At 44.2% G+C, this 14,236-nt stretch overlaps 1 protein-coding gene across 1 annotated transcript in view; it reads right to left on the bottom strand.

Annotated features, from left to right (window-relative positions):
- LOC124605976 (integrin beta-PS-like) overlaps positions 1–14,236 on the bottom strand; it is a 183,033-nt gene that overhangs the window by 66,610 nt on the left and 102,187 nt on the right. The window contains exons 4-6 of the mRNA XM_047137941.1: positions 9,651–9,876; positions 9,114–9,210; positions 8,861–9,031 (exon numbers count right to left, since the gene is read on the bottom strand). Of these exons, the coding sequence (XP_046993897.1) occupies positions 8,861–9,031; positions 9,114–9,210; positions 9,651–9,876 (494 nt within the window). The remainder of the gene's footprint in view (positions 1–8,860; positions 9,032–9,113; positions 9,211–9,650; positions 9,877–14,236) is intronic.

Here is a 14,236-nt window from a genome sequence, read left to right as displayed (position 1 = left end):
TGAGCAGTGAGTATTGTGTGAAGAAAATGCATCTGGTGAGTGTGTTTGCTGTGACATCCTCCTTCGCTATGATATGACTGCTGTGTGTCACATAAACTTAGTAGATAGTCTGGATAAATAAATTCTGCAACTGTGCTCACAAAGATTATCTCAGGCAGGTTAAACAGACACATCCTGGTGTGCCAAGCATATAAATTGTTCCTGTCTTCCCTTTTTACTATTCAGTCTGTAACACATCACTAAGGCACAGTCTTTCTTCATTAATCTTCCTGTGTCCCTTGGTAGATACAGTATGCAGGCATACACATCGAGGGAACCACAAGGTAAGGCCATTCTTCAGCTTAATGTAACATAATTTTGGTCAGATGCCACAGAAGATGTACATAACAGACCATATTATGCGTCTGCCATACATAATTCATAGTCCTGTCTATCTGACATAATTATGGTCTGACATCACAAAGGGCACACATAACAGGGATTATATCCTGCTTCCACCTGACGTTGGGCAAATAGTTTGCAATTTTGGTAAACATTTTTGGAATACAGTGATCAATAGATTTTTATATTTTGACTAAAGTTCAGTCTTGATCACACCATTTATGTTTCAATGACATAGGTAACCAGTTTCGATTATTTTTGCATAACCATCATCAGACCCATGGCTCCCTTAGGATGGTAGGCGGAGCTCTCCTCAGCTGCTACGAAGTCAACTGTTGACTTCGTAGCAGCTGAGGAGAGCTCCGCCTACCATCCTAAGGGAGCCATGGGTCTGATGATAGTTATGTAAAAATAACCGAAACCGGTTACCTATGTCATTGAAACATAAATGGTGTGATCAAGACTGAACTTTAGTCAAAATAAAATAGTTTGCAAATGAACATTCATTTTCAAACTGCAGATTTAATCCTCGATGTACCAACTCATTTTCAGTAATTTTTATTACCAAGGGGGATGGCGGGGGGTACTTTGTGCCTACCATAAAGGAAAAATTTTAAAATAAATAAAGTTTATTAATTGTTCTTGAATTATATTAATAACATACTTTTGAAAGATCTATTGATGCATAATCAGGATCCAGAACCTGAATATTACTTTTAAAACTGTTTTAAAAAATTCATTTTATATCTTTCACTTACTTCAGCATTTAAGTTTACTGAGTCTAATTATCTTGAGAAAGAGTTGTAGTAAAAGTCTTCATAGTACTACTGAAGTACACTTTACTATAATTAAAAATATTACAAAAACTTGAGTTAACATACAAATAGCTTAGGTACATAACATAGTTTTGTGAGAAGAATTATTCACCACTTTCTTCAGAATCTACCTCAGACTTGGAACATTACAATAGTTTTTTTGCTGTGTTTACCACATGTGTATCTCTTACAATTATTGCAGGTTGTGGTTGTTTTGTTCACTTTGCTGTACTTTTCTGCTTTTGAACGGCTTTCCCTAACGCATAAATGACATCTACCTTTACCTCCATGAGCTTCCTTTGCACCAAATTTCTGCCTGATTTTCCATCCAAGAATACCCTCTGCACTTGAAACTACAGGCTTTATCAGGCCTGCAATATTTGTAGCCCTTTCTTCAATGTATGGTATCATGAGCTGTAGCCCCAGTTTTTGAAGAAAAAGTTGTCGCTTATTAAGTTTTTTCTTATTCCAGTCCAAGAAGTTCAACAAAAATAGTGTATAACTATTCACCGCTGCTATGTCCACAAGAGTATAGAAAACAGACAGCGGCCACCTTCTTGTAGCCCTTTTAGTTGAATATTTCATCACCATTTGATCTATCATGTGAATGCCACTTTTAGTCTCATTATAATATAAATGTATAACTGTTTTCTTCTTAGTGTCAGTAGGTGAACCAGCTGCAGTGTCCTACTGTTGAGATGATACAAACAGAAGATTTATTTTGGGTTTTTCACAGCATATATAAGAAACAATTGTGACTGGAATATTTCTGTTATAACCTTTAATCACTAATAAAGTGCGTGGAGATACAAAAGTAGAAACACTCGCGGGTTACATGTTACTAACTCCGTAACTGTCATTCGACTGCCGGGCCGTGACATGCGGCCGGCGCCGTTCATAACCAGGTGGCGCTCCCGCACTCGGCCGAGCTGCGGAGCGCCTCTATCGCCGTGTTCGCGTACTAACGTAGCGGCACTTTTGAATGTCGTGGCACTGTCACAACACTTTTCCCCCCTTGAAAAAAAAACGCTCACTTTCATGGAGACACGGGCAGTGCGGAGACATCCATGGCCTCTTGGGAGGTCCCGAGAAGATCCCGCGGAGAAACACGAGAGTATGGTCGAAAATGTCCAGGACGGAAGCTGGCGCGTGGAACGTGCCTCCTGGACGAGATGATGGGTGAAAACTCCGGAGCAGCATCCATAGGTGTCGTGGACCTGGGGGTGTGCTCTAGCGAGATGGGTCCCGGAGAAGGCGGCGTCGCGACTGGGGCCGGTTCCGGCGTACTCTGAAGCGGTAGCGACGGCGGCGGCAGCAACACGCCCGGAAGATCGGCAGCAGCGACAGGACTGGCTTCTCGGGCTGGTGGAGACGAAAAAAGGGGCGGTGGTACCGGCGTGGGCACCACTCGTGGGCGCATCTGGTCGTAATGGCGAACAACCATGCCGTCGTCCGTACGTATTTCACAAAGCCGGCGGCCGCGAAGAGCCTGGACCACCCCTGGAATCCATTTAGGGCGAGATCCATACCCCCGTGCCCACACGTCGGCGCCCACCTGGTATTTTCCCGCACTAGGGGACACAGTACAAGGCCTGACAGGGTGAAGCAGATGCAGTAGGGTGCGCGGTTGGCGGCCATGCAAGAGTTCAGCAGGGCTGCGATCACCCAGAGGCGTGAAGCGATAAGAACTCAGAAATTGTAACAGAGCGTCATCTGTGGAAAAATCACTAAGGAATTTTTTCATTTGGCTTTTGAAAGTGCGGACAAGGCGCTCGACATCACCATTCGATTGCGGATGGAAGGGCGGTGCTGTAACATGATGAATCCCTTGTCCAGTACAAAAATCACGGAAGGCCTGCGAAGAGAACTGAGGGCCATTGTCCGTGACAATCGTGGATGGAAGACCTTCTAGCGCAAAGATTTTTGACAAAGCCAGCGTCGTCGCCGCAGTGGTGGGCGACGGACAGCGAACAACAAACGGAAACTTCGAGAAGGCGTCAATCAACAGTAGCCAATAAGTGCCGAGGAAGGGGCCGGCAAAGTCAGCATGCACCCGTTCCCACGGCTGCGCCGGATCAGGCCACGGAGAGGGCAGAGTACGAGGCGCAGCCAGTTGTTGAACACACTGATCACACGCAGCGACCATGTGGGCGATATCCGAATCGATACCGGGCCAATAAACGTGCCTGCGGGCCAGGGACTTAGTCCGAGAAATCCCCCAATGGCCCCCATGCAATAGTTTGAGAACAGCTTTGCGAAGAGAGGCGGGCACCACAACCCGTGGAGATGCGCCATCCGTGGCCAGAAGAACAACACCCTCACGAACAGACAGACGAAGGCGCAAGGCATGGTAGTTGCGAAGGGGATCCGACGCCCGGCCCTTGGTCCTGTCCGGCCAACCACGCTGAACAAAACTGATCACCTGACGCAGGACCGGATCCCGCGCAGTAGCCGACGCGACCTGCGAACCTGTAAGTGGAAAACCCTCGACCGCACGACGTTCTTCCTCATCAATGTGGAAACAGAGGAGTTCATTGCGATCGAAAACCGGGTCGGGGCCCATCGGCAAACGCGACAACGCGTCAGCGTTGGCGTGCTGGGCCGTGGGGCGATAGTGAATCTCATAGTGAAAACGAGACAAGTATAAGGCCCAACATTGCAGGCGGTGAGCTGCCTTATCCGGAAGCGACGCCGAGGGGCTGAACAGAGAGACCAGCGGCTTGTGGTCGGTGATGAGGTGAAACTTAGAACCATACAAAAAAACGCTGAACTTTTTCAGAGCATAAATGATAGCGAGCGCCTCCTTTTCTATTTGAGAGTAACGCCGTTGGGCATCGTTGAGGGTCTTGGAAGCGTAGGCGATGGGTCGTTCCGACCCATCCTCATACCGATGGGCGAGAACAGCCCCTAGGCCATACTGTGACGCGTCAGTCGCCAGAACCAAGTGCTGACCCGGACGGAATGTGGCAAGACAAGGCGCCGACTGCAAATGAGCCTTCAGGCGGACAAAAGCCTGCTCACACTCTGCGGTCCAACAGAAAGGAATGTTTTTGCGTAACAGCTGATGCAGAGGATGAGCCACCGCCACCGCGGAGGGAATGAATTTGTGATAATAAGCAACCTTGCCTAGAAACGCCTGAAGTTCTTTGACCGTAGACGGCCGGGGTAGAGCGGTAATGGCCGCAACGTGCTGTCGTAGAGGGCGTATACTCTCACGGGACAAGTGGAAACCAAGATACACAATGGAGGGTTGGAAGAACTGAGACTTGTCCAGATTGCACTTCAACCCTGCTGAATGCAGAACCCGAAACAGTGAACGCAAATTGCGAAGGTGCTCCTCAGTGGAGGCCCCCGTGACAACAATGTCATCCAGGTAGTTGATGCAGCCGGGAACGGAAGCCGTGAGCTGTTCCAAAAACCGCTGAAAAATGGCCGGCGCGCTAGCGACGCCAAATGGTAACCGCTGGTACTGATACAACCCACAAGGAGTGTTGATGACGAGAAATTCCTTGGAAGAGGCATCCAACGGCAACTGATGGTACGCCTCCGATAAGTCAAGTTTGGAAAAGAACTGGCCCCCAGCGAGCTTGGTAAATAACTCCTCAGGACGGGGAAGAGGATAAGTGTCAATGAGGCTTTGAGCGTTGACAGTGGCTTTAAAATCACCACACAATCGCAGACTCCCGTTTGGTTTAGAAACCACCACGATGGGCGATGCCCATTCGCTGGAGGTAACAGGAAGGAGAATCCCCGAAGCTGTTAACCTGTCTATCTCAGCTTTGACAGGCGCACGCAACGCCATTGGGATAGGGCGTGCCCGGAAAAACTTAGGGCGAGCCGTAGGTTTAAGAGTAATGTGGGCTTCAAAATCCTTGGCACGACCCAGACCAGCAGAGAACACGGACGAGAATTCAGAACACAAGCCATCCAGCTGTGGATACGAAATGTCCTCAGATATGAGGTGCACATCATCAGCAATGGAAAACCCGAACAACTGGAAAGCATCATAACCGAACAGGTTTTCAGTGCCAGCATGATCCACCACATAAAACGTGAGGGGCCTAACAACAGACTTGTAGGCAGTGGAAGCATCAAACTGGCCAACAATAGGGATTTTCTGCTTATTATAAGTTCGTAGATTTCGCGTAACGGGAGACAAGGGAGGGGAGCCCAACTCCAAATACGTGCGAGAATTAATGAGAGTGACTGCAGAGCCAGTGTCCACTTGCATGCGAATGTCTTTATCCAGAACACGAACAGTAACAAACAACTTATTCGTTTGAGAAAGCACACAGTTAACATCCATGTCCGATGCCTCATCCTCGTCGACAGGAACTTTAGGGGACTGACACACAGAAGCAATGTGGCCTTTTTTCCTACATGAATTACACATGGCCCAACGTTTTGGACACGTGGCTCTGTCATGCTGTACGAAACAACGGGGACAAGAAGGAAGGGCGGAACGAGCCTGCTTCTGTGGTTGCTGTTTTCGCTGCGAGCGTGGCGGCCCAACGCGACGTTGTTGACGCGAGTGCACCGCCGCCACATCGTCGTTTTCCTGTGAAGCAGGCACATTGTCTGCGTCGAAAGTGGTGTGTACAGCGCCTACATCACACCACGCGTCTATTTGCGCATCAGCAGCGTGAGACACTTCAAACGATTGAGCGATGCTGAGAACTTCCGACAACGATGGGTTTGGCAATTGTAAGGCACGTTGCCGAACCTCTTTATCAGGAGCAAGCCGTAAAATAGCGTCCCGAACCATTGAATCAGCGTAAGACTCATGATGAGTGTCCGTGACAAACTGACATTTCCGACTCAGACCGTGTAGTTCCGCCGCCCAAGCCCGGTAAGATTGATGGGGCTGTTTACGACACCGGTAGAAAGCCACGCGGGCGGCAACGACATGGGTGTTTTTTCGGTAATAGTTAGACAATAAGTCACACATTTCTTGGAAGGACAGAGAGGCAGGTTCCCGCAGAGGGGCTAACTGAGATAACAGCTGATAGATCCGTGGGGAAATCCAAGATAGAAATAACGACTTACACATAGGAGCGTCGACAACACCGAAAGCCAAGAAGTGTTGCCACAAACGCTTCTCATAATCCTCCCAGTCTTCAGCGGCCTCGTCATAAGGAGGAAACGGAGGCGGAGAAGAGGAAGACAGACGATGAGTAAGCGACGTCGACAACGCCTGAATAGCAGCCGTCAGCTGTGTTTGTTGCGCCTGAATAGCAGCCGTCAGCTGTGTTTGTTGTTCAATAAGCGCTTGCATAAGCTGTTCCATGTCTGCCCCGACACGAACACACAAGTCCACAACGCAGGAAAAAAAATATCCGACCTCGTCGCCAAAAAGTGTTATAACCTTTAATCACTAATAAAGTGCGTGGAGATGCAAAAGTAGAAACACTCACGGGTTACATGTTACTAACTCCATAACTGTCATTCGACTGCCGGGCCGTGACATGCGGCCGGCGCCGTTCATAACCAGGTGGCGCTCCCGCGCTCGGCCGAGCTGCGGAGCGCCTCTATCGCCGTGTTCGCGTACTAACGTAGCGGCACTTTTGAATGTCGTGGCACTGTCACAACAATTTCCAGAACTAGTTTCAGTGAAAGCAAATTTACTAGAACATAATTGTCATCTTGAGATGTCTTTCAGTTCTTGAGGTATATGTTTCCTATTAGTTTGTAATATTCCCACAAGAGTTAGCTTGTGATTCCTCCATATATCTTCAGCCAAATCAATTGAAGTGTAATATCTGTCTGTGGTGACATTTTGCCCTGAATTATGTGTAGCAACCACCAGGTGTTTGACCACAGCTGCAGCAGAATTTGATTGTTGTGTATCATCATTTCTTTTTCCAGAATAAGGCTTCATGCTGATAACATATCTAGTTTTAGCGTTTGTGAGCATGCATGTAAGTACACCTTATATACCAGGTTTTACCTTCATGAAGACCTTGAGGGGATACCTGCCATGGAACAATGACAACACTTCATCAATAACAGTGTGCATTCCAACAGATTAATATTTTGACAGTAATTCATTCATTTTGTCAAAAACTTCTCATTTTGCAGCAAACTTATCATATTTCCTGCAGTTGCTTTGCAACTCTCTGTCATCACATCTTACTATTTCAGTAAGCTGCTGGAATCTGGTTTGGCTCATGGTATAAACAAACCTTCCTGAGGTGTAGGACCATAAATCTTTAACAGATGACTTACTGCCACTTTCCTTCCCCATAATAATAAGTAGCTCTATATATACCATGGGTTCAAGTCTGTCTGTCTTAGATATTTTCTGCCTCAATGGCTCTTCATTGGTATGCTTTATTATGATGTTGAAAATTTCTGGAGACAAAAGCTTTTGAAATGTTTCTCTTATTGATCCTACTTTATCTTCATCTCTTATGCCTTCTCTTTCTGTCACTATGTTTTTTGCTACTCATCTTCTAATGTGAGGAGGTTTGGAGCTATAAATTTTTCCAGTACTCATAATATACTTGTCACTAACCTCGCAAGCTGCATCACCAGTTTCAGGTGCCCAGAGTTCATCTTCAGTGTCTGTAGGTGCTCTATCACTGCTCACATCCTCATGCACAACACATTCCTCTTCAGGTTCATTCACTAAGTCATCAGTTTCATCAAATTCAATTTGAGAATCTGCAGAGTCTTCCAAAATCTGTAATATTTCTCTGTCAGTAAGGGACTGTCAATAGATTTTCAATCCCAGTTGTTTCTAACACTGGACTAAGTGTCAGTAAACAGGAAACAATAAAAACCAAAGAAAAATGAATCATTGTTGAGACCAATGTTGCTGCCAACCCAGAGAAATATAATGTCCATGTGTTCTAAAGTCACATAATGCTATTATTTGTGGAGTAAGAAGGCCGTTGTGGGAAGTCACATCAACTAACAAGGAGGAGAGACATTATGACCACCTCCCTTAAACTCAAATTTTCTGATTAAGCTTAAACAAAAAATGTAAAACCATCATAGAATCTGGAAGAAGACTTCATTAAAGACAGTAAATATTTTTTAGAAAATTTTAAAAAGTAAAGTACTGAATAGATTGCAATATTTTCAAAAGGGGGATGTAAAGTCCCCCTCGCCTTGTTATTGCGAGGGTTGAGTGTGTGCACAGCTCCACTTTGTCAGTCTCTCGCAGTATCACAGTACCTGCTAAGTCCTGCAGTGTGCGTGTATCAGAAGATAGTGCCAGATACTTCTACTTTCACTGCCAGCAGAGCAAGACTGGATATTTTACTAGTTTAATCAGTCATTATTCACTGGTTTCAAGAATAAACCAGTTTCATAGTTATTGAATTTTAACAACCTTGTGAGGGACCGTCAACATCATCATATTTAAGTAAAGTTATTTTAATAAATTATTGTTAACTGTCACTTATCTATACTGCCAACGCTATTTTGTCACAGTTCCAATTTGCTCTTTGACAGAGCTGATTAGTTGCTATGTGCTTAGGAAGCTAGTTCAATAAGAGCCACTATTTTCTGTGGTAGGTGTTTCTCTTCCTGCCACCTGTATGTTGAATATAAAACTTATTTGGTTAGCACAACAGATCTTGAAGAACCTTTGTTTTATGGTCATTAGTACAGATTACTGCTCAAGAACAACTTTCACAAAATGAAAACATGTTTCAGACCTTGCCATCACCAGCTATGTGAAATCCATTGTCTGTGGCTACCAACACCACCTTGCGAGAGTTGTTGCGCCAGTTGATGCGTTCTGTGCATGTGACAGCCTGGAGGACTGCATCTAAAGTTCCTTCTGGAGCATCAAAGTTCCCAGACATGTTCACTTTTCGAACTGTTTCCTGTAAAATGCATTTAACAATGGGTAAAGATGCAGATTTATTTACACACTGTACAGAAAGTAAAATGTTTAGAACAACTTACAGTGAACAACGTGATATTTTTTTGTAGGCTCAAGTGGTTTCTGAATTCATAAGCTGGATCACAAGGGACACTTCGATTTCTGCATGGATGTTTTATCCTTAAAAGTAATGAAAAATAACACACTTAGCAGTGCATGCAAAGCTAATGGGAATTCTGAATGTTATGAAGAACATATTGAAGATTTAAACTTCTGTTCTTTATTCTTAAGAGTAAAATGAAATAAAATACAAATCTCTCATTGCTAACACCTCTACTGTTCATGAATTTTGGTTCTCTCTGGCAGAGAGACCACTAAATGCTTCCAAGATTACCTGGCTGGATTAGTTGCAATCCAATTTCAGTAAATACTTGTGAGACTGCAAGTCAGTTTCACTTGAGATTTCCTCAGCTTCTCTGTATCACTTTTCTGTTACAATTCTATGATTTCTCCATCAGCCACTTGTTTTTCAATCTTGTGATGTAGCCAAGCCACAATCATTGCCATTTAGATACCAGTCTATTCACCAAGCTTCTCAGACACTACTTCTATATTCTTACCAGTCCTCGTGCGTCCTGATGTATGGTGCTGTGGGTTTATCCACAAAGGCGCCAAATCCAATTCTGTAATCTGATGTAATGTTGTTCATAAATTCTTCTAGTGATTGCTGAAGGCTGGATAATTTATCTTTATCATCAGTCATTGAGCCAGACAGATCCATCAGTACATAGAGATCTAGTGGCAAATTCTGCACTTCGTAGGTAAAATTTATGTAATGCTTCTGATCTGCAATGTAAAAGATAAAAATGAGGCAAGAAGTGTTGTAGATGTTGTTCATTACACGTACTGTATAAAGAGCAAAAGTTAATTTCTGTACTTCTCACTGTAAGAGACCAGGGTTTGATAATGCTAGCACTTGAGGATTTAACATAAACTTGAACCAATTACAAATGTACAAGTGATTTCATTCAGTATGAGCAGTGGTAGGGTGTGTGGTCATGAAGGATGAGCAGGTGATTGATATCAATAACCATAGCCCAGTTAATTGCTCATGACTTTATTCTTCTTACCATGATATACACACATGACCCCAGTTCCCAGAAGTCCTGATGATAGATGTTGACTGTGGATATTGTATCACAGACACAGTCCCTTTGACTGTTCAGAGATGTCATTAAACCCACCCAAAGATGTAAACAACCATGCATGAGCAGTGCCTATTACATGGAGGGGGTCCAATAGCCAATCAGTTCCAGTCATTCCACCAGGAAGGAGGTACACGGCTTGTGTTGTCTGTAGTTCAACTGTGCCTAGATGGTCAATACCATGGTTCAATCATGTCCGCTTTGTTACTTTGTGACAGGAAGGGCTCTCAACAAGGTAAGTGTTCAGGCACCTCGTAGTGAACCAAAGTGTTGTTGTTCGGGCGTGTAGGAGATACAGAGAGACAGGAACTGCCTAGGACATGCCTCGCTCCGGCTGCCCAAGACCACTACCTATGGATTACAGCTCAGAGGAACCCTGACAGCAATGCCACCATGTTGAATAATGCTTTTTGTGCAGCCACAGGACGTCGTGTTACTACTCAAACTGTGCGCAATAGGCTGCATGATGTGCAACTTCACTCCCGATGCCCAAGGGAGGTCCACTTTTGCAACCACCTCACCATGCAGTTCAGTACACATGGGCCCAACAACTTGCTGAATGCACAGCTCAGGATTGACATCATGTTCTCTTCACCGATGAATGTCGCATATGCCTTCAAACAGACAATTGTCAGAGATGTGTTTGAAGGCAACCCAGTTAGGCTGAACGCCTTAGACACACTGTCCAGTGAGTGCAGCAAGGTGGAGGTTTCCTGCTGTTTTGGTGTGGCATTACTTGGGGCAGATGTACATTGCTGGTGGTCATGGAATGTGCCGTAACAGCTGTATATGTGGATGCCATCCTTCAACCAATAGTGCAACCATATTGGCAGTGTGTTAGCAAGGCATTCATCTTCATGGACAACAATTCATGCCCCCATCGTGCACAACTTGTGAATGACTTCCTTTATGATAACAACATAGCTTGACTAGATTGGCCAGCATGTACTCCAGACACGAAATCTATCAAACATGTCTGGGATAGATTGAATAGGGCTGTTTATGGATGACATGACCCACCAACCCCTATGAGGGATCTACACCGAATCGCCGTTGAGGAGTGAGACAATCTGGACGAACAATGCCTTGATGAACTTGTGGATAGTATGCCACAAGTACCCATCAATGCAAGAGGATGTACTACTGGGTATTAGAGGTACTGGTGTGTACAGCAATCTGGACCAGCAACTCTGAAGGTCTCACTGCATGGTAGTATAACATACAATGTGTGGTTTTCATGAGCAGTAAAGAGGGAGGAAATGATGTTTATGTTGATTTCTATTCCAATTTTCCGTACAGATTCCAGAATCTTGGAACCGAGATGATACAAAATTTTTTTGATTGTACAATGACAAAGATATTCCTTCAGTACCTCACCTTATGCTTTTACAATCAAATCAATCAGTTTTCTCTCACATTTCTTTCTCCTTTTGGCCGGCTGGCACATAAACAGGTAAAACCAGTTCTCAAATTAGTTGGTATTAAACATAAGATACTATTCTGAAAATCCACAAAATTTTTGATACTTATGTTTTTTGTTGCAATGGTTGGCATAGAGCACTACTATATGAAAATAGCTGTGCTGAAATTCTAGGTTGGGCACACTGACATGACTACCAAACCTTTTGTGAAATATACTGTATAATTAGAGGAATAGATTTCTGTCCATGGCCAAAGCCTCCCTTGCAGTTACAAAAGGACATGCAAAAAAATGGTGACACATTAGTGTGTCTCTGTTTCTATTCACACATAAGGGTTTCTTCCACATGGAAGAGAGAGAGAGAGAGAGAGAGAGAGAGAGAGAGAGAGAGAGGTTAAGAGTAGGTCTCATTCTCCACAGGGCATTTGCAAATTTTGTATTTGTCTGATTCCCTATTTTCCTTAAGTATGACTTCTGCATCTTGTAGCATCTGAAGGATAGTATCTCATACCTAACAAGTTTCTCGTGGGAAACCTACACATGTTCTACAGGATTCAGATCTCCTGAATTCACAAGCCAGTTCATTCATGTAATGCCTTCCTGCTGTGTCTCAACAATGTGCAAAATTTGAAAATGAAGCCAGGGCCCATTGCATAGTAGATAAACCAGTATTTCAGCACAATGTCCACAGCTCGTGGTCTAGCAGCTAGCATTGCTACCTCTGGAACAAAGGGTCTCAGGTTTGATTCCTGGCAAAGTTGGGGATTTTCTCTGCCTGGGGACTGGGTGTTTGTATTTCATAATTTCATCATCATCACCATCATCATGATCATTATTCGTGACAGTGGCTAGTTTGTACTGTGTAATGATTGGACTCAGTAAAAATTGGGACTTTGTTCAGGTACTGATGACCGTGCAGTTGAGCGCCCCACAAACCAAACATCATCATCATTTTAGCACAATACCATTCCTCCAGAAACTGACTATACCATGCACATGTTCATTTATGTTGTTGGACTGGTAGTGATACATGCCTCAAACATTAATCAACATTTAGCATAACTGTCATTTTCCAGTACATCTCATTCTCTCCTTATTAGGTGGTGTCTTCAAACTGCTCATCGCATTTAATGGGCTTTCTTCAGTCACTTTGCTCCACTTCTGTTGCAGTGGTGACCTTTTTACCTGGCACAGATCAGTCAACTGCCCTTCATCAAAATCACTCAACTGACAGCTTGTAACCTTCCTCACTCAAGACTACACGCTGTAAGTAGCAATGTGAAACACAAATGATTCCTTATATAACATCTTTAATGTTGTTGGCCTGCCAGTGTATTTGAGATTCTCTTTAGATCATGACCTGCAAACTGACGGCAGCATATTTCCCATGACAAGAGATGCCCTCCTCCCTCATTCTACATGTGAAAGCAGCCATGTCATGTACCAGCTCTGCTGCAATCATTGTACAGCTTTTGATATTGGCATGACTATCAACCAGCTGTCCACCAGAATGAATGGCCACTGCCAAACTAAGGCCCCGAGCAAAGTGGACCACACTGTGGCATGGCATCCAGCACAACCTTGGCCATCGGTATCCTCCATTCCACCACTACCTTTTCTGGACTGTACAGATTGGAGTTATCCTTACAATACATTCACCACTCCTCAAATCATCTTTTCCTTTCAATTCATGTTCCCTCACCCTCATTGTGTGCAACTCCCTGCCAATGCACTCAACAGTCTTTTCCCCTTACTGTTCCTCTCTTTTTCTGCTCCCCATCTCCCTCCACCTGCCTCTCTCCACAGCCTCCTGTTGCTGTTCCTGTCAGCCTTGTCCTGCCACCATGTAGTCCCTGTATGTTCCGCAAGGCAGTAGTGACTTTTCTCCCCCAGTTGTACGCTGCCACAACTGCCCTTTCCCTGCCTCATTCCAGTTTATTGCTTCTGTCCAATGCTGCACTGCTGCATTCTGAATGGAACAGCTGGAGACAGTAGTCGTGTGTGTGAGATGTGTTTGCTGAATGGTGTAAGGTTTTCTTTTCCTTTCTGAAGAAGGCTTTGACTAAAAGCTCAATGTGTCACAGTCTTTTTGTAGTGTCAGTCTGCAACTCAATGTAGTCATCTTTAGGGTGAGTAGCAATCTAATCTTTTCATAATATTATTGGCTTACAGTGCTTATGTACATAGATCCCATTAATGCACTGTGAATGTGCCAAAGTACTATCATTATGCGAAACTTTAAAAAATGTGTACAAAGACTGACTTTGTTGAAAACATCAAAAATTTAGAATTTTTGGCTGCTAATAAATCATTTGTACCCCACACAAACTGTACTTTACCTGTAGTAACTTTTTGTAGTTGTTGGCAAGTTATTGACTAGGTGTGCTCTGGAATACACTTTTCTGCACTAAAGTATTTTTGTGTATAATTCCTCCTCTGATTATTGTTTCAATGAAAAGAGCTGTTAATTTGAACCAAGACCTTTCTTTTAAATAAAAAGATGTATAGGGATGTTGTTGTTGTTGTGGTCTTCAGTCCTGAGACTGGTTTGATGCAGCTCTCCATGCTACTCTATCCTGTG

This window comes from Schistocerca americana, chromosome 3 (genome assembly GCF_021461395.2).
Source record: "Schistocerca americana isolate TAMUIC-IGC-003095 chromosome 3, iqSchAmer2.1, whole genome shotgun sequence".
Classification (NCBI taxonomy): domain Eukaryota; kingdom Metazoa; phylum Arthropoda; class Insecta; order Orthoptera; family Acrididae; genus Schistocerca; species Schistocerca americana.
Note: the sequence above shows the minus strand (reverse complement) of the source record. Positions and strands in the feature narration are given on the sequence as shown.